This window comes from Eleginops maclovinus, chromosome 14 (assembly GCF_036324505.1).
Source record: "Eleginops maclovinus isolate JMC-PN-2008 ecotype Puerto Natales chromosome 14, JC_Emac_rtc_rv5, whole genome shotgun sequence".
In the NCBI taxonomy this organism is placed as follows: domain Eukaryota; kingdom Metazoa; phylum Chordata; class Actinopteri; order Perciformes; family Eleginopidae; genus Eleginops; species Eleginops maclovinus.
In genome coordinates, this window is record NC_086362.1 from 11,877,575 (window position 1) to 11,905,268 (window position 27,694).

At 40.9% G+C, this 27,694-nt stretch overlaps 2 protein-coding genes and 1 long non-coding RNA gene across 3 annotated transcripts in view; 2 read left to right on the forward strand and 1 right to left on the reverse strand.

Annotated features, from left to right (window-relative positions):
• The window catches only part of nrxn2b (neurexin 2b), a 488,648-nt gene that overhangs the window by 136,940 nt on the left and 324,014 nt on the right, over positions 1–27,694 (forward strand). The gene's annotated exons all lie outside the window — the stretch shown is intronic.
• On the forward strand, positions 22,493–24,095 carry LOC134875900 (putative nuclease HARBI1). Its single transcript, XM_063900634.1, has 4 exons — positions 22,493–23,062; positions 23,147–23,262; positions 23,458–23,569; positions 23,668–24,095. Exons 1-4 carry the CDS (start codon positions 22,633–22,635, stop codon positions 24,042–24,044), a joined length of 1,035 nt encoding a protein of 344 aa, XP_063756704.1. The 5' UTR covers positions 22,493–22,632; the 3' UTR covers positions 24,045–24,095.
• LOC134875901 (uncharacterized) lies at positions 24,098–24,756 on the reverse strand. Its single transcript, XR_010167303.1, has 2 exons — positions 24,615–24,756; positions 24,098–24,489 (listed from the first exon to the last, which is right to left on the reverse strand). It is a non-coding gene; the product is annotated as an uncharacterized LOC134875901 (long non-coding RNA).

A 27,694-nucleotide genomic window follows, 5' to 3' on the forward strand; every position in this document is an offset into this window, starting at 1 on the left:
TAGGGGCGCAGCTGGGACTTGGCAAACTATGAGAGTGTGATTAAAAAACAAAATATGTGTTATACTTTTCATTATTGTGTAAATCTGTTTTCCATATGTTCACTTTTCGGATTGCAATTTCTAGCATATTTGTATCATAAAAGAAGTCAATCAATAACTGTGACTATGTTTTTAAATGTGTTGCAGTTGCTACAGTTCATGGCACAATCATAGACAGTATTACTCAACAACAATTTGAAATCATGAAATCATTTTCCTACATACAGAGAAATTACCGTGACCCTAACAACATGACTGCTTCATTTGGAAAAGCTGACATTGCTTAAAAAAACCCTGTGATATAAATTACAATACACAGGAATTTAAACGCTTATCTTTCCCTCTCTCTTTTACCATTATGCATTTTTCAATGGCAGTGATATTGCCTGCCTCCGTCAGGACCATGTCTCCATGGTAATGGGGTGTCACTGTGCGTGCCACTGCCTGGCGCCGGCCCTCTGGAAATTGACTGTTTTTTGGGCTTGCTGCCAAGCCTGCCTCTTTATAGGTGCCGATGTGTCGCACACTGAAACACTGTTAAATCCATGACTGATCAACAGTGGTCTTTGCAGCTCTCTGTTGAATTTTATACCTGACCTTTAAATGTGTTTGGCATTATAATACAGACACATGTATATCAAACTAGAAGTACACACTTATTTTACCCAAACATTAAAGTGTACACTTCAAAGAGCTCAAGTTTGTCATGACTTTACTTTTTATTTTTTGCTAATGCTACTTTTACCACCAACAATATACTTCTACTACTTCTAGTTTTACCACTATAACTATTATCACTAACACTAATAGTACTTATAACAAAGGATTAAGGATTTGATGTGTGATCTGTTAAGCACAGTGACAAGGAGAGGATGGTGCAGTCCAGAAAGAGGGGTAGAAACTCTATCTAATTTCAAGAGTTTTCAATGGCTGTGCTGTGCAGACTATGTTTTTGTGCAAATACGAGTGTTACAATAGAAGATACATTTAGTACTTGCGAAGCCTTTTCGAGACAATGTGCGAACATTACATTTTTTTGTGAGATGAATTGCCATTATTCGAGATGGAGCGATTGTGATGTTTCCAAAAGGCCAGCTTTGAAACAATGATGGTGTTTTGCAAGTCTCTCAAATGTAATATAGACAAATGTATTGCCTTTTTAGGACTGGTTCCTGCTGTTTCTGCTGGCTGGAAGTCTTTTTTAAATTGTTATTAAAGTTATTCATTTGTTTAGCAGCGGCGCTTAAATGGACTCGGAGTGAAGTGAACTTATGCATTTGATACTTTTGTTTTGTGCTACCCATATTTAAAAGTCCTGAGTGGGTTTGAAATGTGTATAAAGCAACCAAGTAAAGGTGAAACACTCCAGAGTCTAAATGCACCATAGCAAATTATGTCTAGCCAATGCTTTCATCCAGATGTCATGGCAATAAATGGGTTAATGATATTATGCATCTGTATAGGACACTTTGCTGGGGTCAGACAGGTCATTGTCTGATTAGAAAATCCTTCTCCAACATCTTTTAGAAACATTTAATTAGAAGTATTTGACCTAAAGAGATGCACACATAAGCTTATGCCAGCATTCATTTACTACTCTTTCCTCTGTAATGTTACACAATCTTTCAAATTCTCCAGAATAACTTTAGTTTCAGACTTCAACTGACACATTACTTCACTTACAGAGTTGAGATGTCATTGTACGTTCAATATTTCAGGTGAATCCACCGATACACCAATTCAGTTAAACATTGTTGGTCTACAGTTTGACACTTTGTGGTAAGATAAGGCTTGGATAACTTGGCAGCATCTGCAGCGGTCATTCATTAATACACAAAGGAAGATTCAACTGGCCAGATGTGGCCTTTAGGTCTGCAGTTGATGGTCACTGACGGCCAATAGTAGCAATGTCACCAAACATTACCTCCACATCGTGGGCAAAAAGGTGTGTGAGTTTGACTCCATGACAATCCTAGTGACATCCTCATTCATCCTCACCAAATAGCATTGTGTGTTGACTCAAAGGCAATTTCATTCCACTGCCTTTGACTTTAAAATGCCCTGCTCTCTTTTTTTGTCTCAGTCCATCTTCAGGGTCTCACCTGTGTCAATATTTTGCACTCTGTCTAGAGACGTGTGTGTATGATGTGTCCTTTGCATTTGCTCCTTAAAGTGAGATGGATAGATAAGAGAACACTGTTTTGCTCTTATAAGTATTTTTGTTCTGCCATGAATGAGCATGACCTCAGTGTTTGTGACTGTTACATCTGTTGCATGTTTGACTCTCTGCCCTCCCTCCTTTCTCCCGTTTGAACTTTTTCTCTGTGTGCATCTCTGGCAACTTCCACCCTGTGGCTATGCGTCAGATGCAACCTTTCTGCTTTCCCTTCAGGGTTTAGCAGCAAAGGCAGAGGCTATACTGACGTGATGAGGCTGTAGTGCAAGCCTTCTTGTATTTACTGTCTTGAAAGACATTTTATTCAAATAAACTGGATAGTAAATTAAATACATACATGTTTTAGGATGGTGTGCAAACAAAACAAGAAGGCATTATCTGGTTCAGGTGGGCTTTATTTTGACTAATATCATAAAACCCTGTTCTTACTGCTGAAGAAAACAGTGAAATCATAGCGTTGGTGTATGTCTAGTCTGTTGTGACAGTATGTTGAAAGGTGTGGGATAATGCTGCCTCTGTTGACATGAAATAGGATTTGCGCTTGTATTGGCATATTACAAAGTTGGATTGGATACAATAGTTTCCGTTTGTATCAGAACATAGCAAATGTTACCATACGGTTCATATGCATTCACACATCACACACACAACACCATCATGACATATTCCTAAAACTGTTGCATGCTTTCTAAAAACATGGAACTGCAGCCGAAACCATTTCGTCTATACAGGGCATGGTCTGTCAATTGACCTGCAGCCAGTGTGAACTAAGACGTACCAATAAGTATCTCACTGACCCCACACATTTAATTATGGGGCCGTAACAGCCCCCAACAATTGGAAAACATGTTATGTTTATACTAACCAACAAATGTTCTTCCACTAAAATGTTGTGAATGCTCTAATTGGCACCTTAAACCAACAAAGTCAAAAACAGTTCAAATAAAACAATGCCACATAAGCACATGGATGCATTATCACTAGAGGAACTATCAGCAAGCGCAGATGTTGATCTCCTTTTAATAAAAAATCAACGAGTGTTACCATTGTTACCAATAATTGCCATACAAATAATCCATGTTTCCTTACATATAAACACACACACACACACACACACACACACACACACACACACACACACACACACACACACACACACACGCACACACACATATGCCTACACATAAAGTCACGCATCACCTTGACATTGCCATACCTCCCCCGCTCATTGACAGCTCCAACTGTGATCCGTTCCTCCCCCCCCTCCCTTTGCATCTCCTCAGTGTGCGATAAGTCTCCTAAGCACCTCATTATGCGTGTTGCAGCTCCATACACTTCATACTGTGACATGCTCGGATTGTTAATGGTAAAAGAAGGTTCGTGTGGAGGGTGGTGGATTGTCGGCAGATAGTGTAGTTGTGGAGGGGGGGGTCTTCCTCCATAAATCAAGTGTGTCAAATTACAAGATTGTGTTACATGATTAGCATCTACATAATGAGAGCAGTTCATTAGCCTCCTTTATTAGCCGTGATTGGGCTTTCCGATGCCAGACCGGAAAAAGCTTTTAGAGTTTGGGTGCATATTTTTTATTAAGGTGATACATTGGGCAACTGCATCTCAAGGATGTGTGCATGACGTGAGTCCTGATGTTTATTCAGTGGGGCATTCAAGCATATGTGTTTTTATACAGAAAGATAACCAATGTGAATACCCGCACAAGCACATAAATGCTTGCACGAGTAGTTTTAGCTGCACACAAGCACACTTCACCATGTGGTCATGCACATGTTCTGCTGAGGGTGTTCATAAACCCCCCCCCCCCACCAACATCACATGTTCCTTCCCCCAACAAATGTGCCCCCACTCCCCTTCTTTAAAGCATCTGCTCAGTTAGGAGTGTGTACTCACCTGCCCAGCATGCCAGCTCAATCCGCTGTCGCTAAATACACTTAGTCCATATGGCTCTGCTACATCTCTTCCTCAGCGCCTGCAGCGAGTGTTGGCTTTGCTCATACCTGACGACGCTTTGAAATCCTTCTCCGAGGGTCAGCCGCTCTGAAAATCTCCCCTGGGATCACTTAGGAATTTTCTCGCACTACTCAGCAAAGATATCACATCTGTTTGATTCTCTTTCAACTCGTCTGTGCTTTAGTGGCTAATTGCTGCAACATACCTCTACTTGGTACAGACTTTATTTAGAAACGTTATAAATAAACATTTGAGTACTCCGAAAAGTTCTTTCATTGATGCTACCATCTTAATAGTAAAAGACCATTTTTGCTGCATTATCTCTAATTGCATTTGATCCTAAATACTCACTTATGTCCTTAACATGGATCTAACCCCAATTAGTATAATGTATAGTCCTGCTGCAGGGAATAGTAATGTCAAATCCATCTTTGTACCCCACTGGGATATGCTGTGGTTCTGTGGGTTTACAGAGCCATAATAAGAAGAGAACGCACTTTGAGTTTATATTACTATTATCTGAGAAAAGATAAAACCTTATTGTGTCATATTTTTTCTCAATACCACAGCTCTATGCTTGAACAATATTTCTATGATCTATTTGTATATGTGTCTGTGGTGTGGTGAAAAAGGTTCCATATTCACTCCCTCTACACAGTAATGCAGTACACACAAAAATTCACGCGCACATTCCCTTAGTACTCCTTGGCCCTTTTTGCCCTTTTGTTTTCATCTCTCTCTCGGCCTGTCAACATATCCTAAGTGTGGGATGAGGATGTGTAGTGGTAAGTGGCAAGTCATGACCCCTTTCTTCCCCTTGCACACACGCACACGCACAAACACACAAATACACACTGTCTGCTTGTATCTTGCCCATCCTATCTCAGTGGTATTGAGGTGCTATCTTCCCCTAACCTGTCAAAGTTGTCAGGCACTGATGGATGGCAAACAGATAGGGTGGAGGGAGGGACAGGAGCACCAGGATATAAACAATGCTTCCCTCTGCATCCTGCTCTGTCTCAGCCTCCACACACAGCTGCAGGCTTTCTTTGAAAACTGAACTGTTTGTCTGGTCTTTCTGATAATTTATAGGAGCTCTGTAGTTTTGATTTAGAGTGTCTTAAATGGACTAATTAAGAGCTGGTCTCCAACGCATCCATTTTTTATATATGTATTCTGTTTTTCGATTTACAGTGCCTATAGGCAATATGTTGTCTCTATATTCCAATCGCACAGCATAGTGTCCATGGAAAAAAAAATGCAGGGAGGTGAAAGATACAAATATTCATGCGAGTGTTTGTTGTAAAAACAGGGACTTACAACTTCTATCTTTGATCATACAACAAGTATGCCATTTATTCAGACGGCTAAAAATAAAAGACAACCGTTGGAAGACTTTTAACCATACATCTTAGTTTACTAAGTCCAGTTTGGTAGTGTGAAGGTAAAGCATTACAGAAAAGGCCCAATAGATGTATGATGGTGAATTGTAGAGACATAGAACACAAATCGTTAAAATACCACATCCATAAGATATTCAAACACTTGCATTTCTCAGTGCAAGTGCATCTGGAAACCCTGGGTGTATACCTTTTTTTTTTTTTTTTTTCCAAGTGCAGGCGGGACATCAAGAGGCTCCTAGACAACCAAACATCATTTATAGCAGGGAGCTCCTCTCGGAGGTCAACACGGGCTACGTCTTTCAAATGTAATTATGTGGCGATTGGTGAAGTGAGGATGGTGATGTTGCAATTTATGGGGGACTTAGTCCTAATGGATGACTGAGCCATTCCATCCAGCCCACACACACCAATATACAATCCAAGGCCCTGGTGCAGATTAAAACAAACGAGGGATGGAGGTATGGAGGTTGAGGCGATGAGTACATGGCCCTGTGCAAGGAGAGGGCAGTGTATGTTTTCAGCATGTGACTGATCCCCCAGCTGATACTGTCCCTCTGATTCAGGGTTAATGGTAAAGAGTTGAAGCAATTGAAAGATTAACTGGTTCACAAATGGCAGTTTTAGCTGGAAAGTGAGGCCACTTGTTCAATGATATTGCAGCTGTGGATGTCACCAGAACTGATACTTTGTTTTCCTACAGCATCATAGTTACCAACAGTCAGGGGTCAAGGTTAACGGCGTCCCTGTAATGATATATAATGTGTTTGGTACGTGTTTTGTGTGCAGTTCTCTCACTATACATGTATTTTCCCTTTATAAATAAACTACTGTTAGCTTTAATAATTCTTATGTCATGTTTCAGTTCACCTGAGATATGTAAAACTTGAAAACAACCTACCAAACAACCAATCTGCCTCCTGCTTAGAACAATATGTAGCTTGATACCTTCAAGGTCACATGCAGGGTATCACATGAGGACCAATTGAGCCCTCTGAAAGGGCGCCGGCCTAGCTAGGATTGTTTTCCTAGGGACATAATTAACTGCAAATAGAGATTAGGATTATTTCATTTAGGTAATCTGGTCCAGGAGTCCCCAGCCAGCAGTGGTCGGGAGAGATATAGGAGGATGAATTGGTAATGTCTTATAATGAGCAGCTGCAACAGACATGCTATTGCCTCAACCAGACAAACAAGCATGTTGTCGCCCCATTGCCTTCTCCTTCCATTGTGACAGGACCCAGAATAGGAAATCATTTTTCCATTTATTTTTTAATCATTTTTCTCAATTTCCCCCTCCCTTCCACCCATGCCCAGAGTAATTTAATCGGTGGGCCACTTCAAAAGACACATTTTTATGCCCATGCTGATGTCTTGCCAAACAACACACACTGCACATCTGAAGAGTTGGATGCAGATACACACTAATCTACTTCCCTTAAGGGCAAGGTACCATTTAGGGGAACTTTGTTGTTAAGCTACTTTGTCTTTTTATGCTCAATATCATTTACTGTAGGTGTGCGGTGTCCCTAGAAGGCATCCACTGGCATGATGCCATGTCAAAACAAAGCTATTTCTTTCTTTCATATCTGGGGAATCATGTTCTCAGAAAAGGTTCCAACTCAACTTTGCCTGTGATGGCATTTGCTTGTTGTCACCCAAAAAAAGCAATCAAATAAAAGCAAGCTGGTTAAAAAACTAAAATCTTTTGAACTTGGCATCAAGCTTTCAGACTGTTTTTCTCCACTCCAGCTTTTCTCTGCACACAGGCTTCACATTGTGCCTGCATTCAAAGTGGCAAATCACATTTACAAGTATATATGTTGTCCCTCTCCAGCAATTATAGTTGAGAGGTGTCTGCCTGCCTGCCACCAAACTCTGGTTTGCTTGCAAATGTATGGACTCTGAAGGTTTTTGTTTACCCTCGTTTTTACAGGTGGTAACAATGAGCAGTGCCCCTGTGATTTTCTAAATGCGTCTATGTAGCAGACTTCCAGAGGCTAAATCATTTCTGCTGACAAATAATAAAGGAGAGGTGGTGGATTCTAGGGGCTGGCCCATAAATATTTTAGGACTGGGGAATTATTACAGAGTTGGGTTTTATAAGAAGCCTCCACTCTGATTGTAGTGCTTGGAGGGATTGTCAATGTGTGCCTGTGCACAAATTTGTGTCCGGCCCATAGTGTCCTGCTTCATACATTTTGCCAACTTATTTGTGATGATCCTTATATTTTATTCTTTTTATGATCTCCTCAGACATCTTATGACTGCACACCTCACTGACCTCACTGTCTGTCTGATGTGTTTACATGATCTCTATTTGTTTTTGACTGGAATTTATTTCAAGTGTTCTTTGCAACTATGACCCTCAAAGAGGCGAGGTGGTTGCAAGGAATTCCATAATGCCCTCTGCAGTCTCCTTTCTCATTCAGCCCAATGACCTCAAGCCACTCCCCAGTGGTGCACACCAGTTATTGCCTTCTTCTTGCGACTATAGGTTGAAATATGAGGAAAAATGACTGTGACATTAGCTATCGATTCCACATTAACGCATCAGGCTCCAACGCTGCCCCAGACACATTGATTTCTATTTTACTTGTCACTGGAAAACACAAAAAGTGAGACCTGATCCGCTTTGAAAAATGGATGGGGTGTCCCTTTTTTAAATGGCTACCTTCTCCCAACTTGGTATTTTCCCAGAGCACAAGGCTTGCCCAATTTCATGCTGGTTGGGATTTCTTTTCGTCTACCTTTCAGCTTCAGGTCTTGGCATGCTCTCTGCACTGACAGACATGCACAGTTGCAGATGTAAACACCAGGAATCATTGATTGGAAAAGTGCTTAGCTGTTCATTCCTTGCTCAGATGTCAGCAACATTCAATATAAAGAGCATTGCTTTATTTGTTTAAAATGCACCACAATAATATCCCACAGAGATAACACAAAACAGGCTCAGGAACTGAGATGCTCTCTGAATAATACTGTGCAATGTGCCATCCTTCAGCTGTGAAGAGCTTTCTGCATATGTTGAAATAATTATCCACACTACAAGTGATTTGTGTAGTAGCTGCAGTCGTGTCGTGGTGTTTGTTCAGCATCTGGCTGCTGGTGTGGAGGGAGGCCTGCACACAGGATAATAGGGCTGATGGCAGGTGACAATTTGTGTTGGGCATCTGCAAAGCGTTTCTGTATGATGGTTTGGATGAAACCTGGTCATGCCAGGGTGGACACGTGAGAATACGGCAGGTAGCGGCGTCCAGCTCTGTCAGGCGCTCACTGGTCATCATGGGTTGGTTTGAGTGCCAGTGACTTGGCAGAGTTTGAACGCCACAGGGCAAAGTCAAGAGTGTAAATGACTAATTACATTTTCAACAATTTCCTTATTCATCAGATTTACAATATACATTACTTAATTTGAATAACATTGATTGATCAGGACAAAACAAATCATTACTAGACAATCACAGAGTGAATAATGTTAACACAGTTACTAAAGACTATGGAATATAACGTCCAGTATCCAGATAGTGGTGTTGTGATGAAAGGTCACCAACTTTGGTGATGAGATTGAATGGGAACTAGGTGTTGTTCTGTTTAAGCTTTTAGATGTCTGGTTTAGCCTACTGTTGCATATTTGTCTGCTTTTTATCCACCATCTGCAGAGAATAAGTAACACTAGAAGATTCCTTACTCCCTGAGTACATAACAGCACCTTTTTATAAAACATTTCATATGCATATTCATACAAACCGTTAAACAACTTATCCTGATGTAAACCCACATCATTCTGGCAGAGTGGCAAAGGTTCACTTTGAGTGTGTGAACCTATAAGCATGCAGTCTGTTCTGCATGCAGCCATACATTATCTTAATAAGTGCGGAGCCTTACAAGCATTTTCACACTGTATGCCTGAATTCAGGAAGGGTGTGAAATTATAAATACTGAATAATAAATAATACATAAATAATTCCTATCATAATGTAAACATATAATGTGTGTTGACAGATATATAAGGGTTTATCCAGTTATATTTGAGTTTAGTTTTTATACTGCTAGTCATACATGGCAGTACTTTTAGTAGTACTAGTAATAGTAGTAGCAGAAGTAAATGCACATCTTGAAAGGAGTCCGATTTTGGCAAGTTCTTGTTTGTCAGTGTGTCAAGAGTACAGTTTTGGAGCTCCAGGCCAAAATTGTGTGTGTGTGTGTGTGTGTGTGTGTGTGTGTGTGTGTGTGTGTGTGTGTGTGTGTGTGTGTGTGTGTGTGTGTGTGTGTGTGTGTGTGTGTGTGTGTGTGTGTGTGTGTGTGTGTGTGTGTGTGTGTGTGTGTGTGTGTGTGTGTGTGTGTGTGTGTGTGTGTGTGTGCGCATACGTGCAGAAGTGCTTACTCACACAGCCTCCCTAGGTCATCACTTTTCCTTAAGCTGCCCTCCGAGTTAAACACGTCAAGACCACTGAGTGTCAGATGTGAGATGATCACTTATAAGACATGTTCATGCATGCCTGTGTTTTTACTTTTCATGTTTTAAAGAAAAACACCAATCCACACATCATACATGATCTTGAATGTATATCATACACACCTTTGCCTTTTTCTGAAGTAACCTCAACACATGATTCTTGAATTTTCCTTTCATCTCATATATTACATGTCAGTGCACAGTCAGCTGCAAACCACTGTCACCAGTTTGTATTGGTGTCTGGTTATTCATGTGGCATGAACAAGTTGTTGGGACGTCTGTGTGCTAGAGCTTATAACGTAAAAGGCTCATGATGAACACATAACAACACAGACTCTTTCACAAAATACATGTTGGGAAGTGTTTGTCCTGAGAATATTTGTTTGTACACCTCCCTATAAATGACTGTCCCATCTCATCACCATCCATTTCTATGTCAAACAGCTCCTCTTCCCTCCTTTCCTCCCCTAGAATCCTTTCTCTTAGCATATTTAGTTGTGTATTTACGGCTAAATGTTTTCAGGGGCTGAATTAATTTAACATGTCATGTCTGGGGAACATATTGCTTTGGCGCTTCTAAGCTTGATTGAGTTAATTGACAGGATGTTTATGAAATAGTTTGATAATTTAAAAAGTAAGAAGGACCAGATAATTTGGGAAGGGGATGGACATAGAGGAGACAAACATATTCAAGCCCCCCAGAGGGATGAACGTTTTTTTTTTCTTGCCATTAGGTAAGGAAAGTGTGGGAGGAAAGAAAGTCACAGGGTAAAATGCTTTGGATTTTCAGCAAGAGAGGGGGAGGGATGATTGACGGAATGCAGAAAGAGACATTCAGCAAGAGAGATTGTGATTTTGATGATGATGATGCATCACCAGCACAGTTGATGAAGGGAGAAAGAGAGAAATGGATGAGGGGGAGGGGGAAAGAAGGAAGAGAGGAAATGTCCACACAATTACTGTGGCTGCCAGAAAGAGGCTCATCAAATGGCACTTGGCACAGCGGGCCTCTGCTCCACACAGCTGGTGGAGGAGGGAGAGAATGGGTTTTGACAGCAGGGAGAAAATATGGGAGGGAGGAAGTGAGGGCTGCAGAGGAGAGGTTGCGGGGATGCATGTGGAACCAGCTTGGAGGCATTCAAAACACGGGGCTGTTTTGTACAGGGCAAGGAAATGGGGATGATGGCTCAGTGTAGAGAATATGAGGCAAAACCAAAGGTTTCATACTTGTGAATATGAAGAGCAGGAGGAGGAAAAGATGGAGTGATACGTTCATGGCAGACTAGAGGAGGGTTTAATGTGCCATAGAGAGTGAGTGGGAGGGGTTGGGGAGTAGGAGATGTTATGCCACAGGACATGTTTTCTCTTTTTTTGATGGGCAATTATATATATAGTATCAGCATTTCATCTGCCTTCCTTAATCAAATACTATGCATCACACTCCCGAATCTGCTCCTTTTGCATTTTCTCAGTGTTTGTGACTGTCTGTGGATGTAAAAACTAAAGAATAAAAACATTCTGTAAAAGTGCTAATATATTTCTTACCTTCAAATTGTAATATCTATGACACAACACTTTGTATCCCCCAGGCAGTGTTGGAGTGTTGTGGAGTGTGTGCTGACGGTGTTAGCACTGCAGAGGCCTGCTGAGTTTGAATGTGTGTGTTTATCTGTGTGATTGAGTCAATCGCAAGAGCACAGTCTAATAGAATAAAGAGACAGCTTAGGCAATCAAAGCAGAGAGGGAGTCTTTGCTGGCAGATGCAGCAACAGGATGACCACTCTATTCTAAATTCAAAAGCTCTTAATTATTGGCATCAGAGCTTCTTTGGATCTTGTTTGCTTTGTGAGCAAGCAAGACAGAGTAGGGGTGGATGCATTAAGATATGGTTTTGTAAAAGTAGAATATGTAGGACCTTAAGTTAAGAGGAGGGGAGGAACGATGATGTAACATTGCCGACTGTAATGTTGATGCTACAAGTTTGATTCAAGGAAGAAGTTTCGATGGGGGTGAGCAGAAATACATAGAACACTAAGATCTGTCTCACTTATGTACCTACTTCTCATCCCCTCTTCAATACATATGCAATCAAGCTTTCATTTAAAAATATAAATCTCCCTCTCATTGCCTGCTAATATTAACCTTCTCATCTCACAATCTTATACTCATATCTCTTTCTGGGAAATACCTAATATGACTGTGCCACTCTATCCTCTTTGTTCTTATGCTGTGTTTGGATCACACTCCAATTGGTTGATTACACAATAACTAAACAACAATCTGTAACTTAACTAAACATTTTTTTTGTTTTCTTTAAGTAATAACATAAAGTTAGAAGTAGTCTAATATCCTCATAGTCTTCTACACAGTCAATTTGGTTTTGCTTTGTTAGTCATTTGAAAGAATGCAGCTTCAAGGCATTGCAAGGTTGCACATTGGGCAAGGCCCTTGCACTTCTAATATAGGCTTTTTTCTCTTGAATCCAAAAATATAAATGATTTGAATACATCAAGATAATCTGCTCTTTTCTTTTTCATTACTCCTCTCACCAGAAAAATAAATAAATACTATGGAATCCCCACTTGCCTCATTATCCAAGTGTGGCACACTGTGGCGCAGCAGATGCTAACTTCCCAGAGTGGGAGGTGTCTAACTAACACTGCCAGCCTGGTCTGGTCGTCAGGGTTGCAGTTGCATTTTGTGGTGATTACTGTGAAAGCTCCACACTTGTTTTGTTGTGCTTGAATGCCAAGAAGAGAATCCTTTGCAACAAAGACACTATTTCTTAATAAGATGAAAAACAAATGTTAAAAAAAAGGACAGGTGCAAAATTAAGGCTTAAACAATGTAGGAGTATTATTATAGTGCTAGTTTTCTTAATTACACCAAAACTCAAAATGAGAAGGATCAGCTTACAACTGAAACAATTACAATTAGAGCTCAGCAAAACACCATGATAAGACAGTAAAATGTACCTAACTTAATTACTGTAACAAGATAATTATAATTTGGTACTCCCATTCTCAGCTTGGATGCGTGTATCTACTTTGGTTCTTTTCTGGGCTGTTGCAAATAATAATGCCTATTTTATCTGTCCAAAAAGCCAGTATATGCACACTAATACCCGTTAGGTGTGACCACTTACCCCTTATTTTCTTTGTGATATTTCTTAAAAACCAAGTCTAAACTTGTTTTCCTCTAAACATCACATGGACTTTCATATACGGCACAGTGATACACAGTTTCTGTTTTGTTTTTTTCTTCGCTAACAATGGCTGGAGTTGTCGCAAAACGCCCTGCGGTGTCAAACGTACCTTATCTCTTTAGTTCTTCATTCAAGGTTAGCTAGCGGAGCCTCGGGGAGCACTTCAGATGTCGACAGCTTAAAGAGTTGTGACATTGACACAGGAGTCACAGCGGAGTCACGTCTCCTACATTTGACAAGGTTGTGATGATGCTGCCATCATATTAAGGGAGAAGTCACAATGTGCGGTGTAGTTGTCAATGCAAAGCGGACTTGGGCCAGAAGAAGTCCTCTGTTTGTGGATTTTACACTTTGAAGTAAATTCAACAACCTCTCTAAACACCTTCAGGCTTCAAGAAACACATACACACTGCTACTTACACATACTAAAACCCCAAGGTACTCCTGCTCAGCGCCTACACAACTGAGCCTGTGCGTGTGTGCGTGATTGTGTGTCTTCACTGAAGCACTAATACTCTTCTACGCGAACATATGGTCAGTGAGAGAAAAGGAATGAGGGAGACGGATAGGGCCTGATGTCTAATTAACTTACTGCCTTCAGAGGATGTTTGTTTCCTTAAATCCAGGGCAAATGATGACCACTAGGGAGAGAGTACAGGAGTGATGCAGAGAAAGAGGGTGTGGGACATGAGAATAGATAGAGCTTTCATGAAAAAAGGCTCTATATGGACTTAAATTTCAGTCAGTCATTCTACTTCTCACTGGACATGAGGTCCAATCATCAGGGAAATATAGTTGATGTTTTTCTGGCTGTAGTGTTGCCTTTCATGTCAGTGACATGACAGAAACCTCCCTGATGCACTTATGTGGAAAGAGAATGCCTTGGCTGTTACACACACACACACACAGTGAGTGATGAGAAGAGTCTTCTACAGGCTGACTTCTCTTCAGCATTTGCAGACATGGAAGCCTGATGCAAACATTTCTGGGGAGAACACCGCTATGTGAATGTTGCATGCTATGCAAACACCTGATGGGTAATTGCTCACATTGTTGGTTCTGCCTTTTTCCTGAATTGAAATTCCCTGCGATGCCACATCTAGAGTATTTGCTCACAGACTTGTTTTTAGTCAAAAATGCGTGTTGACGGCTAATACGACTGCAACAAATCACTGGGAGAATCTGTGAGACTGAAAAACAAACTCACAGAGACACAGAAGTAAGGCAGGGAGACATGGAGAGGCAGGGGCAGAGGGAGGCAGTGAATTAGAGTCTTTAATTAGACAAGACATAGAATGCTGTCTGCGTGTATCACAAACAGGCCAGGCCTAAAGGGGAAAGTATGAAGGGAAAGTCACTTTCAAGCTCCACTAATATAATGGGGCCCCGGTGGGTCCAAGCAGGGGTTACATGGCTTGCTTTTTTACTTGACTAATTTCTGTGTGTGCATGTGAATAAAAACGTTTCTGTGTGTTGAACCTGATTCAAGGTTGGCTCGAATAAAGTTGAAGTCATCACTCTAAACCATGAGGTTAATGTGTGACTTTTTGCCATTATCATCCTCAGCGGCAGCACACTAACAGAACCTCTTCCTAAGCCTGGTGTCATATCAGTCTTGTGTGGCTAAGCAGGCTGTTCAGTGAGTTGTGAAATTGAAATGCGGCCTTGGTTATTAGACAAACAGCCCATCACCCGTACTGCTAGTTCACTGTCAATAGCCACTGTAGCGTCAACTGACAACACAACTCATTTGTTGATTAAGAAGAGTTGTGCTTCTTGTGTATGCCTATGTCTGCAACCAATGGGTGTGTATTGGCAACTAGGTGCCACTACCGAGCCTTCATGAGTGTAAATATAAATCTCGTGCAACATTACAAATGAAAACACGACTTCTGGTAAATATTCCACTTGAATCCATTAATCCGCTGACATATATATACAGTGGGGCAAAAAAGTATTTAGTCAGCCACCAATTGTGCAAGTTCTCCCATTTAAAAAGATGAGAGAGGCCTGTAATTTTTTATCATAGGTATACCTCAACTATGAGAGACAGAATGAGAAAATAAAATCCAGAAAATCACATTGTAGGATTTCTAATGAATTAATTATAAATTCCTCGGTAAAATAAGTATTTGGTCACCTACAAACAAGCAAGATTTCTGGCTCTCACAGACCTGTAACTTCTTCTTTAAGAGGCTCCTCTGTCCTCCACTCGTTACCTGTATTAATGGCACCTTTTTGAACTCGTTATCAGTATAACACCTGTCCACAACCTCAAACAGTCATTCTCCAAACTCCACTATGGCCAAGACCAAAGAGCTGTCAAAGGAGACCAGAGACAAAATTGTAGACCTGCACCAGGCTGGGGAAACTGAATCTGCAATAGGTAAGCAGCTTGGTGTGAAGAAATCAACTGTGGGAGCAATTATTAGAAAATGGAAGACATACAAGACCACTGCTAATCTCCCTCCATCTGGGGCTCCACGCAAGATCTCACCCCGTGGGGTCAAAATGATCACAAGAACGGTGAGCAAAAATCCCAGAACCACACGGGGGGACCTAGTGAATGACCTGCAGAGAGCTGGGACCAAAGTCACAGAGGCTACCATCAGTAACACACTACGCCGCCAGGGACTTAAATCCTGCACTTCCAGACGTGTCCCCCTGCTTAAGCCAGTACATGTCCAGGCCCGTCTGAAGTTTGCTAGAGGGCATTTGGATGATCCAGAAGAGGATTGGGAGAATGTCATATGGTCAGATGAAACCAAAATAGAACTTTTTGGTAAAAACTCAACTCGTCGTGTTTGGAGGAGAAAGAATGCAGAGTTGCATCCAAAGAACACCATACCTACTGTGAAGCATGGGGGTGGAAACATCATGCTTTGGGGCTGTTTTTCTGCAAAGGGACCAGGACGACTGATCCGTGTAAAGGAAAGAATGAATGGGGCCATGTATCGTGAGATTTTGAGTGAAAACTTCCTTCCATCAGCAAGGGCACTGAAGATGAAGCATGGCTGGGTCTTTCAGCATGACAGTGATCCCAAACACACCGCCATGGCAACGAAGGAGTGGCTCCGTAAGAAGCATTTCAAGGTCCTGGAGTGGCCTAGCCAGTCTCCAGATCTCAACCCCATAGAAAATCTTTGGAGGGAGTTGAAAGTCTGTGTTGCCCAGCGACAGCCCCATAACATCACTGCTTTAGAGATCTGCATGGAGGAATGGGCCAAAATACCAGCAACAGTGTGTGGAAACCTTGTGAAGACTTACAGAAAACGTTTGACCTCTGTCATTGCCAACAAAGGGTATATAACAAAGTATTGAGATGAACTTTTGTTATTGACCAAATACTTATTTTCCACAATCATTTGAAATAAATTCTTTAAAAATCCTACAATGTGATTTTCTGGATTCTTTTTTCTCATTTTGTCTCTCATAGTTGAGGTATACCTTTGATAAAAATTACAGGCCTCTCTCATCTTTTTAAATGGGAGAACTTGCACAATTGGTGGCTGACTAAATACTTTTTGGCCCCACTGTATATATATATATATATATATATATATATATATATACACATATGAATATACGGTACACACAGCCTTTGGGTTTTCAGCTACATGAAGTAGTAGTAGTATATATGAAGTAGTAACAGTGACATGACACACCAAAAAAATGAAATAATTATCATTTGTAATGAATAATGTAGGGAAATTAGTGATCTTTGTTTCTTCTGCAATTTAATAAATAAGGAACACGGGGGTATACCTTTTGGTACAACTTTCCAGGTGCATGAGCAAGAAGAAAATCTGTAAAGAGGTCAACTTCAGGTGCTATAATATATAGAACAACTTTATTATAAAACTATAACTTTTGGCCTTTTGTTCTTTATTGGATCCACCATTCCCCAACATGTCATACCCAATCTGGCTCTATACACTGCAAAACACTCGCACTGAATCGTCACTACACTAAGAACATATTCATGTTGCTTATTCTGTCTGTGTTTGGTCATGTTTATATATTTATGTGAAGCCAGTCAGCTGGCTGAGTTAAATCAGGTCATCTACCTTAAATGATGCCAGTGAACAACCAGAGGCAGAGTATTAATCTTGAGGATCGGGAGAGATCCCAATGGGCTGGTAACGTTTCAGAGTGATTACTGGTCAAACCAACAACATATTGAGCCTAGCTGCAGGCTGATCTGAAAGATCACCACATCACCACATATAAACAACTACACTCTATTAAGGACAAAACCAAGTTTACAGCGGGGCTGTAACGCAGCAGTTTGACATTTTGAAAGTGAGTATCCTTGCAAAATGAGGCAGGTGCAGGCCATACAATATTGATTTAAAGACACTGGAGAAGAAACATTTACCAAAAGAAGAGTAAGACATCTTTACACATGCTTATCATAATTATTATTCATGTGGTTTTATTTAATAGCAGTTTACCTAATATGCATTACATATTAAGTACATTCTCCTGAAGCATCAGTGGAGGTCTCCGCTCTAGACACACACACTCAATAATTCAGAAGCAACAGCTGTCAGACCAAAAACAGATGTGCATTATGTCCCCCTGATTAGATGAGTGTTCAATGCATTCCAAACTGTTCATTTTACTTCTTTTTTTATTTTTTTGCTTCTAAAGTGACCATCAACGCATAACAATTTGTTTTTAATATAAGACAGTCCTTATCTTGGGAGCCCGTCATTTTAGGGAATGATCTCATCACTTAACAACACTTCACACACAATGATCTCTAAATAAGTAGGCTTGACACTGGCACCACATACAGTATTTGTGTTTTACTGTACTGTACTGTAAAATACAAATACTGTATGTGGTGTATCCTGGCCACATGTGCCCTAAACAGCGATCTGCCTGGGGAAAATGTTTTTTACTGTATGTCCATGTTCCTCCCACAACACCTTAACGCCTGTATATAAAATGTACTGACGTAGCTGAAAAACATCTGTTTGTGAGTTAAAGGGCAAAGTTAGTTGTCAGTGATCTTCAAAAAAGATTTTTGCAAACCTCTGAACATGCTGTTGTCATACTGCAGCTGGCCTGTAGAATAACATACCTCCACATAGCTATAATTGAAGTCCTTGCTCAAGGGAATGGCAAGTGTAAAGCAGACTAGAAGTAGGAGTAGTAGTCTTTTAATATTCCTCCTTAAACTTTGACATTTTTGGAATTGAACCACCTGTCTTCAATTTACTCATCCTGATTGTGCTAGCCTGTGTTTTAAAGGAAGCCCTTGTTTGTATTGATTCTGGAAATTGATAGTTATAATTACATCCTAAGCAGAACCTTAATTGTTCTGTTATTTTCTTTTTGCTGTTAATTATACATGACCTTATACAATGTTGATTTTCATGAGCCATTTGATCTATAAACGTAACATTTGCCAAAAAATGTTATCGACTCTTCTATGATCTCATATTTAGAAGTAGTTATCTCAACAGTTCAAAGCTTCTTTATCACATGAAAAAGCCTCCAGAGAGAAAGGTTAGCATTCAGCTAAACATTTACCAATACATCAGCAAATTAAATCCTATATCATTTCTTAGATTTTCTCCAAATCTGATTTGTCCTTCTCTTTGGAATATCATTGGGAATATTGGTCATTTTCAAGCAGTTTCAGCTTAGCTGTCTATTAGCATTTTATATTTCCTACCTCCACTCGATGACTCACTCCTGTATTCATTATTATTACTTACAGATTTTGCTTCATTAGGATTCTATTGGAATCACAGATGAGTACAAGAAAAAGAAAAACATTATTTGTTTACCAGTTTAAAGGTTGTCACATAAACAATGCCAAATTCCAATTTCCTTGCCTCATTTTTAACTCTAAGCCTGTCTGCAAACATCCATGCTATACAGCTGCTCTGTGGGCAGTTACACCGTTTTTGGACACCGGGTTCATGAGGTCAAACATTTTAAGCAACAACTTTAGCTCATTAAAACTCACACTCAACTGAGCAAGTGCCTTATTAGTGGAGCAGTGTGCTGGACTAGCTGTTGGCTCTGTCAACATTGGCATTTCCTGTTACTGTCATGACACATGGTGGCTTCTTTTCACTTAGCAGTGATACTCCTACCGTGTTAGTCTTTGTTTGTTTGTTGAAATGCTCCACCATGTTGTAGGTTTCACTAGTAGGAAACTAAACCTTTGTTTCAGTAACTAAAACTCTAAAGAAACCAGAGCTTGTTTGTCTAGGATGATGTATTTCTTTTTTTGAACTAAGTGCTGCAACTCTTGTTGGCGTGAATGTGATAATGTGCACCCAAAGAAAGTAGACACTGAACTGCTACATTACTCTGCTCTGCAGCCTGAGATGACATTAGCATATTAAGTAAGGCATCTTACACTGGATAGTTTTCCGGCAATTTGCCAAAGATTCTTATACAATGGAAAAAAATCCACATAAAAAAAACTTCAGGCATCTCTCCAAACAAACTCATTGTTTTTCATTTTTCTTTCTGCTTTATCGGCAGTACACTTTGATAAATTGTGTAAGCATGTGCATTACATTAATTCTAATGTGAGTTTTTCTTTAAACTGTTAGTTTACATGTAATACAAACTATATCTGCCTCTGTTAGTTAAATTGCCCCTGTGACTTCTGTGTTTAAAAGGGTCTTGGTGCAGATATTCAAATGGTTTAATGTCATCCCTGAGATATTTTCACTACAGTTCAATATAGAGTTAATGAGCCAAGTCCGGCCAATGCTCTGTGGAGCCATAGCTAGAAAAATCCATACCTCTGTATTTCACATGACCTCTTTCATGTTATTGAGGTCGAAGATGTGGACATTAGCCTGTTCATTGTAGCAGAGAATAGCCCACCATTTATCTGATATACAGTAGTAAGTATGCACTTAAGTTAGGTGTATTTGTTGTTTAGAACATTGGACCTGCCATAAATAATTACTTCGACTTGCAACAGCCAGGGAATGTAAAGCCGGTTAATAAAAATGGTCCACTTCCATCATTGCAGTTTTACCTGCAATAAAATAAACATAAGCAATTCCTGGAAATATATATATATATATACTTTTCATAACAGGTGTTAACTTTATTAATTAAGAACCCTGCATAGTACCTTCAATAAAACAAATACATGTTTTTAAAGTTTACTTTTCAAATTCTTAAAAGTAACTCTATGCAATAAATTGTTCTGTTCACTTTGCCCTCCTCTCAACGGCGTCTTTGAATAACATACCTCAGAAATGGGTCTAATGTTACTAACAATGGCACATTGTGTAGGTGAGTGCAACTTGATGATGGGGGGGGGGAAATGAAGGGCATGTTCTGGCTCAAGTTAAATGGCTCTATTATGTACTTCGCCTGTGTTGCAGACAGTTCCTCGTTGGCTGAAGATCCCTCGATTTAGAAGCACACAAACCTATGTTCTTGTTCGTTTACTTGACATTTTCTTTCTGTTCCTGTTGAGCCCGGAGACTGTACAGTCCTCCACTGTGATTACAGTCACCTGCAGGAAACCCACAGTGAGAAAAAACAAAGATGACTGAAATGAACAAGAAGTAATTAAAAGGAGTGCTTATCAGAGAAAGAAAGACAGAAAGAGAGGAGGAGTATAGTCTCAAGCCTGCTGCCATGGTGTCTGATATTGCGGTTATAAAATGACTTGTTTCCAAGGCCACGGACAATTAATGACAACCATTTTATCCCCATTAAGACCTCTACCAACTCAAATTATTCTCGAAAACACCAGCTAGATAAATGGGGTCTTAGCAATGGAGGAAACTCCAAATCTCATGAAAAGTAGCAATTTACATTACCTGTAGTAGTCTACTAAAGGACAATAGATTAAGTATGCAAATCACGCTTGACTGTTCTTACCAGCTCTATGGAACAATTTTCTTTTTACCACCTGCACACTCCTTCAACGACCTTCGAATGCTGTCAATCAAAGCTACAACATGGGGGGATTAAATTAAATTGAGATCATGCACTCTTAAAATGTGACCTGCAGCTACGTTTAAATGTGGAGGAGCAAAAAGAATCTAATCAAGTGTACTTACGCCAAGGGCTCTTAATATGCATGTCCTCCGCCTGCACACTTAGTCATGGCTTAGAAAGTCTATGGACACCTTGTAGACATACATTTTACTCATAAAGTTGAGTGGGTAATTATAATAAATGTTAATTGTACCGGCAGACTCTACAGTGCAATTTCATAAATATTAAGTAATATAAGTAGCTGATATAATCTATAAGCTTATTTAAGGTATACATCACAATTTGTTTCAGGCTAATTTGGAAACATATTCTCTCACCTAATTACAATCCACCTCATATGATAAAAAATAGTGTAGATGAATCCTTAACTCTTTTTCACCTTCTATTATGTACAACAAATATGCTGTTTTTTTTGTTCCAAAGCTAGCGCCTCAAAATGCTGTAAGGCTCGAAAGGTAAAAGGAGGGCAATAGAGATGGTCCCATGCATTACCTCAATGTGGACATCTCATTTGATATTGACAATGCCTTGGAAGAAAAAGAAACACTGTGAATGTGGTGATGGATAGCTCATTCAACAACCACCTCTTAAGTTTGCCTCCAGCAAATGAGCTAGGTAAATTATTGCTCCTTCATTACAGGGTTGCAATCAGTCTACAGATCGATTCATACATTAATGATCAGCTGTGCATAAAGGGGAGAGTGGAGAGGATTGGTGATGCGAACAATGCTCCTCTATTTCAGCAATGAGTGTACAATGCAGAGATCCATAGATACATCCAAAATGTATCCATACATCTCACCAGATAGTATCACAGGGCAGGTCAATGCTGGACAATTTATGGGGAAAAAATACACTTCAATTACACAACATTTACTAATTACATCTAAAAAAAATACATAATGACAACATCTACACATTTTAGATCCTGCAGACCAGGGGCCTGTACTACGAAGCTGGTTTTCTGGCTTACCGGGGTAACTTCGAGAGTAACTTGGTCACGTGCAGCGTATGTTGCTGGTTAACCCATACTACGAAAGTTGGATATGTTAAAACCGAGGTATGCTGCCATGGCAACATACGTAGGATCCCAAAACTGGTCTTCCCAGTTTTAGTTCTTGGTTAACCCTAGCAGCCTGTACTACGAAGCTGGTTTACTGGCTTACCGGGGTAACTTCGAGAGTAACTTGGTCACGTGCAGCGTATGTTGCTGGTTAACCCATACTACGAAAGTTGGATATGTTAAAACCGAGGTATGCTGCCATGGCAACATACGTAGGATCCCAAAACTGGTCTTCCCAGTTTTAGTTCTTGGTTAACCCTAGGTTTCCGATTAACCACACCCTATTTAGACACCACTCCTCCACCGACATGTCCCCTAAAGACAATGCCAGCATACCTGGACGATCCGTACGATATAGGCGCGCAGATTGTGAGGGGCTCTCTTCGGAGGGCGAGGGTATTTAGAGACCGCCACAATCCGCTGGCGTACCCGGACGATGTTCTCCATGAAAGATATAGATTCTCAGCTGAGGGAATTCGTTACCTATGCCAGCTGCTCGAGGCGGACGTCTCTAATGTAACCCGCCGAAGTCAGGCCCTCACAATCGAGCAAATGTTATGTCTTTCATTGCGCTATTTCGCCAGCGGACAATATATGTATTCCATCGGTGATGCTGAAAACCTGAGTAAGAACACTGTATGCCGGGTGATACGGAAGGTGGTACTTGCTCTCACTAAACTGGTGGATGCATTTGTTGTATTCCCTGGCCATTTGCCTGCACGTCAGATAAAAGAAGGGTTCTATGCAATCGCTGGTAATATGCCACTAATCTAAAAATAGGTAATTTGCACATTTCATAATTGTGACTGGCAACTGATTTGACTAACAAAATATCTAGGTTTCCCAAGAGTAATTGGAGCCATTGATTGTACGCACATTCCTATCAGTGCACCCCTGGGAGAGCATGAGCGGGATTTTGTGAATAGAAAGTCCAAACACACCATCAATGTCCAGGTAATACACAAGACTAACAGATTAACAGTAGGCGTACATTGTACAGTCCACGATTCATTGGAATAGGTAATGTCAACCTGTCAATTCCTGTTGTCATGTAGAATGATTTCCTGTCCTCTGCATGGGGTGGTGTCATTTACATGCGCAACAGCATGCCTCACCTGTTATGTTCCTTACCTGTGCACATATTCTTAGATGACATGCGATCACCACTATATGATCACAAGCCTGGATGCAAGGTGGCCAGGGTCAGTCCATGACTCCCGTATATTCAGAGAATCATCACTGTCTGACAGATTCCACCAAGGTAAAAGTCCTATATCGATTTACCTGAAGTAATATGCTTTAATAGTGAACATGAAATCAGTGTGACAGTTGTTTAATTTTTCCTCCATTTCATCTAAGGGCAATTTGATGGAATCCTGCTGGGGGACCGTGGCTACGCATGCATGAAGTTCCTCATCACACCATTTCCTGATCCACAAACAAGGCAACAGAGATCATTTAATCATGCACACAGTGTCACTAGGGCCAGGATCGAAATGACATTTGGCATATTGAAGGCCCGATTCGCCTGCCTGAAGGTCCTTCGGGTCAAGCCAGACAGGGCCTGCCAAACCATAGCAGCATGTGTGGTTCTTCAGAATGTCGCCACAATAAGGAAGGAAAGAGTGCCCCCTCATGATCCTCCCCCACCCCCTGATATTACTGATCCAATCACCCTGGATCATCCAACAGGCCGTGCTGTCAGGGATGCCATTACCAACCAGTTTTTCCAATGAATTGTACACACCACAAATTAAATGCACAAAAATAAAGACATGTCACACCAATCTCTGATATTATTCATTTATTAGATGACTCTCTTTCCTGCAAGAAGAAAAGGTGACGAAAAGCCAGATCAATGACACACATATAGGGTGTGGGTAGCCTATATATTAATGGAGTGATAAGACAATACCTTCTTCTCATGTTCCAGCTTTTCAATTTCTAATTCCAGCTTTCTGATCTCCAGCCTCTTCTTTGTGCGGTCCAGCTCCAGCACCTTCTTGTATAAACTGCGGACATTGTCCACTGTGGCCTACACAACCCCCACCCCATGTTGTACACATTAGCCTAGTATGCATTATATTCAGTAATTAAACAAGGAAGGAGAAACTGTACTTTGTCTGACTGTGAGGTCCCTGGGAGGGAGGCTTCAGGAGGGGAAAGCTCCTCCAAGTCCTCCTAACACACACACACACACACATTGCATTAATGACACAGGTCACTTGATTCAGACAGTACTGACAAATGATGCTCACCCTCCTAGGACATTAATGTGGCATATAGTAGCAGTAAAGTGTTTTAACCTGCATGTGTGTGTCGGAGGGGGCTGTGAGGGTCTCGTCATCATCATCATCATCATCATCATCCTGAAAAGATTCAGAATTTTACGCTGCACCCATACTTTAGGGGTGACATAGCCTAATTTACATGTCATGGATGTTATCCATTTGAATTACCTGAGTCAGAGGATGAATGCATCCTGGTGGCTGCAGGGTTGTGATGTTTCCACCCTCGACTGCATGCAACAGAAGACACATGTTACTGATGATTCAGGGGAAGAAAGCCAAAATACTCTAACATGAAGAACGATGAATGCCATACATTACCTTGCACATAGAGGGTGGACATTTCAGCTGCCCCAGGGTTAGACTGTACCCCTGCCACCCCATCCATCATCACCCTGCCACTGTTGTTGGCTAGGGCCAACTCTTCAGCAAGAGTAAAGGAGTCTGGTGCCCTCCCTCCTCCTGTGCGCCTTATTTCTACCTTCTTCTTGTTGGCTGTTAAAGACAGACACATTTAGCTCTCTCTGACAAGACACACACACACACACACACACACACACACACACACACACACACACACACACACACACACACACACACACACATTCTTACTTACCATTCTGAATGATGTTTTTGTACTTCATCTTCACCTGCTGCCAGGTCCGTTTGGCGCTGCTGGTACCTCTGGAAGTATTTAAGGGACATACACAGAATTAGTGAAGGGGACTAAACATTCAGTTGTCCTGCTTCATTTGTGGTTGCACATACGATACAGTAACGTTCCGACTGTTATTGTACATCGTCCTGACATACTGTATTCAGGTTGGGATTATTTTAACGGACATATAGAAGTAAAGAAATAGGCCTACTTACGAATTTACGCGGTCTGTAATTTGCTGCCAACACCCCAGTCGCGCCTTGTTTGCTGCCGCGGTGTTGGATTTAGCAGCCAGGGTCGGTTTATACTCTTCATAACTCCTCATTATGATCTCGCATTCCTCTTCTGTGAAATAGGGAGAGGGCGCCATGATCGAGAGTGTTTTTTTTAGCGCTGGTACCACCCCTTTTATGTGAACGCGCAGTAACTCTGGTTGAGTGAACACAGGTTCAGCTGATCAACTTCATAATCAGCGTCGTAGTACCGTTTAAGACCAATCAAGATGTCCAGGTTTAGTCAACCCCGGGTTACCGCGGAAACCCTGAGTTAGTTCTAAGTAGGTTGAACTCCGTTCGTAGTACAGGCCCCAGGTTCCACTTCATTTGTGTTTACATTCTGAACAAGGTCATTGAAACTATTTGTGTTGAAGACAGCTGTCTATCAAATGTAGCACATTATCTTATATTCTTTACTCTAAAATAAAGGATTTCCAGGATCCAAAAACATGTAGAGTTAACACTCTGTAGCATCTGCAGTTTTTGTTTAGCATGCATGCAGTCTGTTGCTGGTTTAGGGATAGTTTTCAGACATCGTTCTTTACGGTTAGTCTTTAGTCCAAACTTACAGTACTGCATTTTTTGTTAAGCACAGCCGACAGTTCTGACTATACAGATTGTGTGAGCGACACACACAAGGTAAAATCCATGAGGAGTAATATATAAAGCTGGGAGTGGGCAAAGGGATTTGAGCAATCGATCAATCATCCCCACTCAGCAGTTTCTCTTTCACATTGAAGCTCACCCCACTTTCCCTAAAATCTGCATTGCATCTATCTTCTTGGCTTTCCCTTTGTCATTGGCTTTTATTCTTTCTTTGTCTCCTTAAGATTAATTTCTCTCCTGTAGCATGTAAACAGATGTGGGTATGAAGGGGAAATGTAATGTGTGATATAATTTCCCTAGTACTTCAGCTGATTTATTCATGTTTCTATTTATTCATTTGTTAAGTTGCTTTTTTGTGTTTTACTCTGGCTAAGTGTTTAATAGGCCAACAAACGTGTTCCCCAGCAGTTCACAGGCATTTGCATATGGCTCGGCGCTAGCACAGGACACAAGCCGGTGTCTGTGGACCCAGCAGACCTGGCTGATTCATGAAGCAGCATCAAAGCTTTCAAATGCCCCGAACATTTCCCACCAAACTCTTTCTCATCTCACTGTTGAATTGTTTCTGTAAAGCTGTCTGATACTCTCTCTGCGGGGTGGATGGCACTCGGAAACTAATAGAGGGTGGCTTTATGCACGTGTGTGTGTGTGCGTGTGCGTGTGCGTGTGTCTGTGTCTGTCTGTTAGAACAGCGAGTTAATGCGATAAGACGAGAGGATTTGCCAGCATGCGGTCATCTAGGTTTTTAGATGTTTACACACACACACACACACACACACACACACACACACACACACACACACACACACACACACACTTGTCTTATTCCATTCTTTTTTTTTCTAATTCCCCTAAAACTACCTAATTACTCCCAATATGTAATCCAATCGGCCAAAAAGCAGTATGTAAAGGTTCATTATGCGTTGACTAATGCGCCACACAAGTTTGGATGGAGCCATTCATGCAGCTCATCTTATTAAACCTGCTCCCTCTCTCTCTCTAAGTCTGAGCTGAATCCAATTTAATAACACATGCTGCACTGCACTTTTATTACTGTAATATCAAGCAAAGAACAGCCGGAAATGGCACTTTCAGGGCAGTATTGACACACACAGATTGTAATTGTGTTCACATGGCACTCTATCACCATTTATGAAGCTGTGTTTTTCCAGAGTGGGGGCACTTGTTATTAATAACAATAAATCATAATTCATTGCAGGCAAGCTAGATAGCTTACTTATTCTCACATGCTGATGCTTATATGAAGGGCTCCCCAGTAAAGCTAAAGTTAATATGCAACTACAGACTGGTCCAAGTCAATAATGACATTGATTACGCTTGGGTTGAAGCTCCGTCCTCTTCCTCCCTTTCTCCTCCCCCTCACTCTTGGAGAATAATGAAGGCCAGGGGTTGCACAGTACATTCTGCTTGACCTGACGAATACAGCAAGTGCTTAGCTTTTGGTGTGACAAAGTTAGCAGTTGATGTAATTAAATCAATGTTCTGAAACTTATATAGGCAAAGGGGTAGAAAGACATTTCAGTAGTAATAGTGGTAGG

What these genes read in the sequence shown, in the direction of transcription:
- LOC134875900 (XM_063900634.1), top strand. Translation starts at nt 22,633, where the DNA reads ATGCCAGCATACCTGGACGATCCGTACGATATAGGCGCGCAGATTGTG. An exon ending in AGGGTTCTATGCAATCGCTG is followed by an intron (nt 23,063 to 23,146) that starts GTAATATGCCAC and finishes CAAAATATCTAG; the next exon opens with GTTTCCCAAGAGTAATTGGA. An exon ending in AACACACCATCAATGTCCAG is followed by an intron (nt 23,263 to 23,457) that starts GTAATACACAAG and finishes ACATATTCTTAG; the next exon opens with ATGACATGCGATCACCACTA.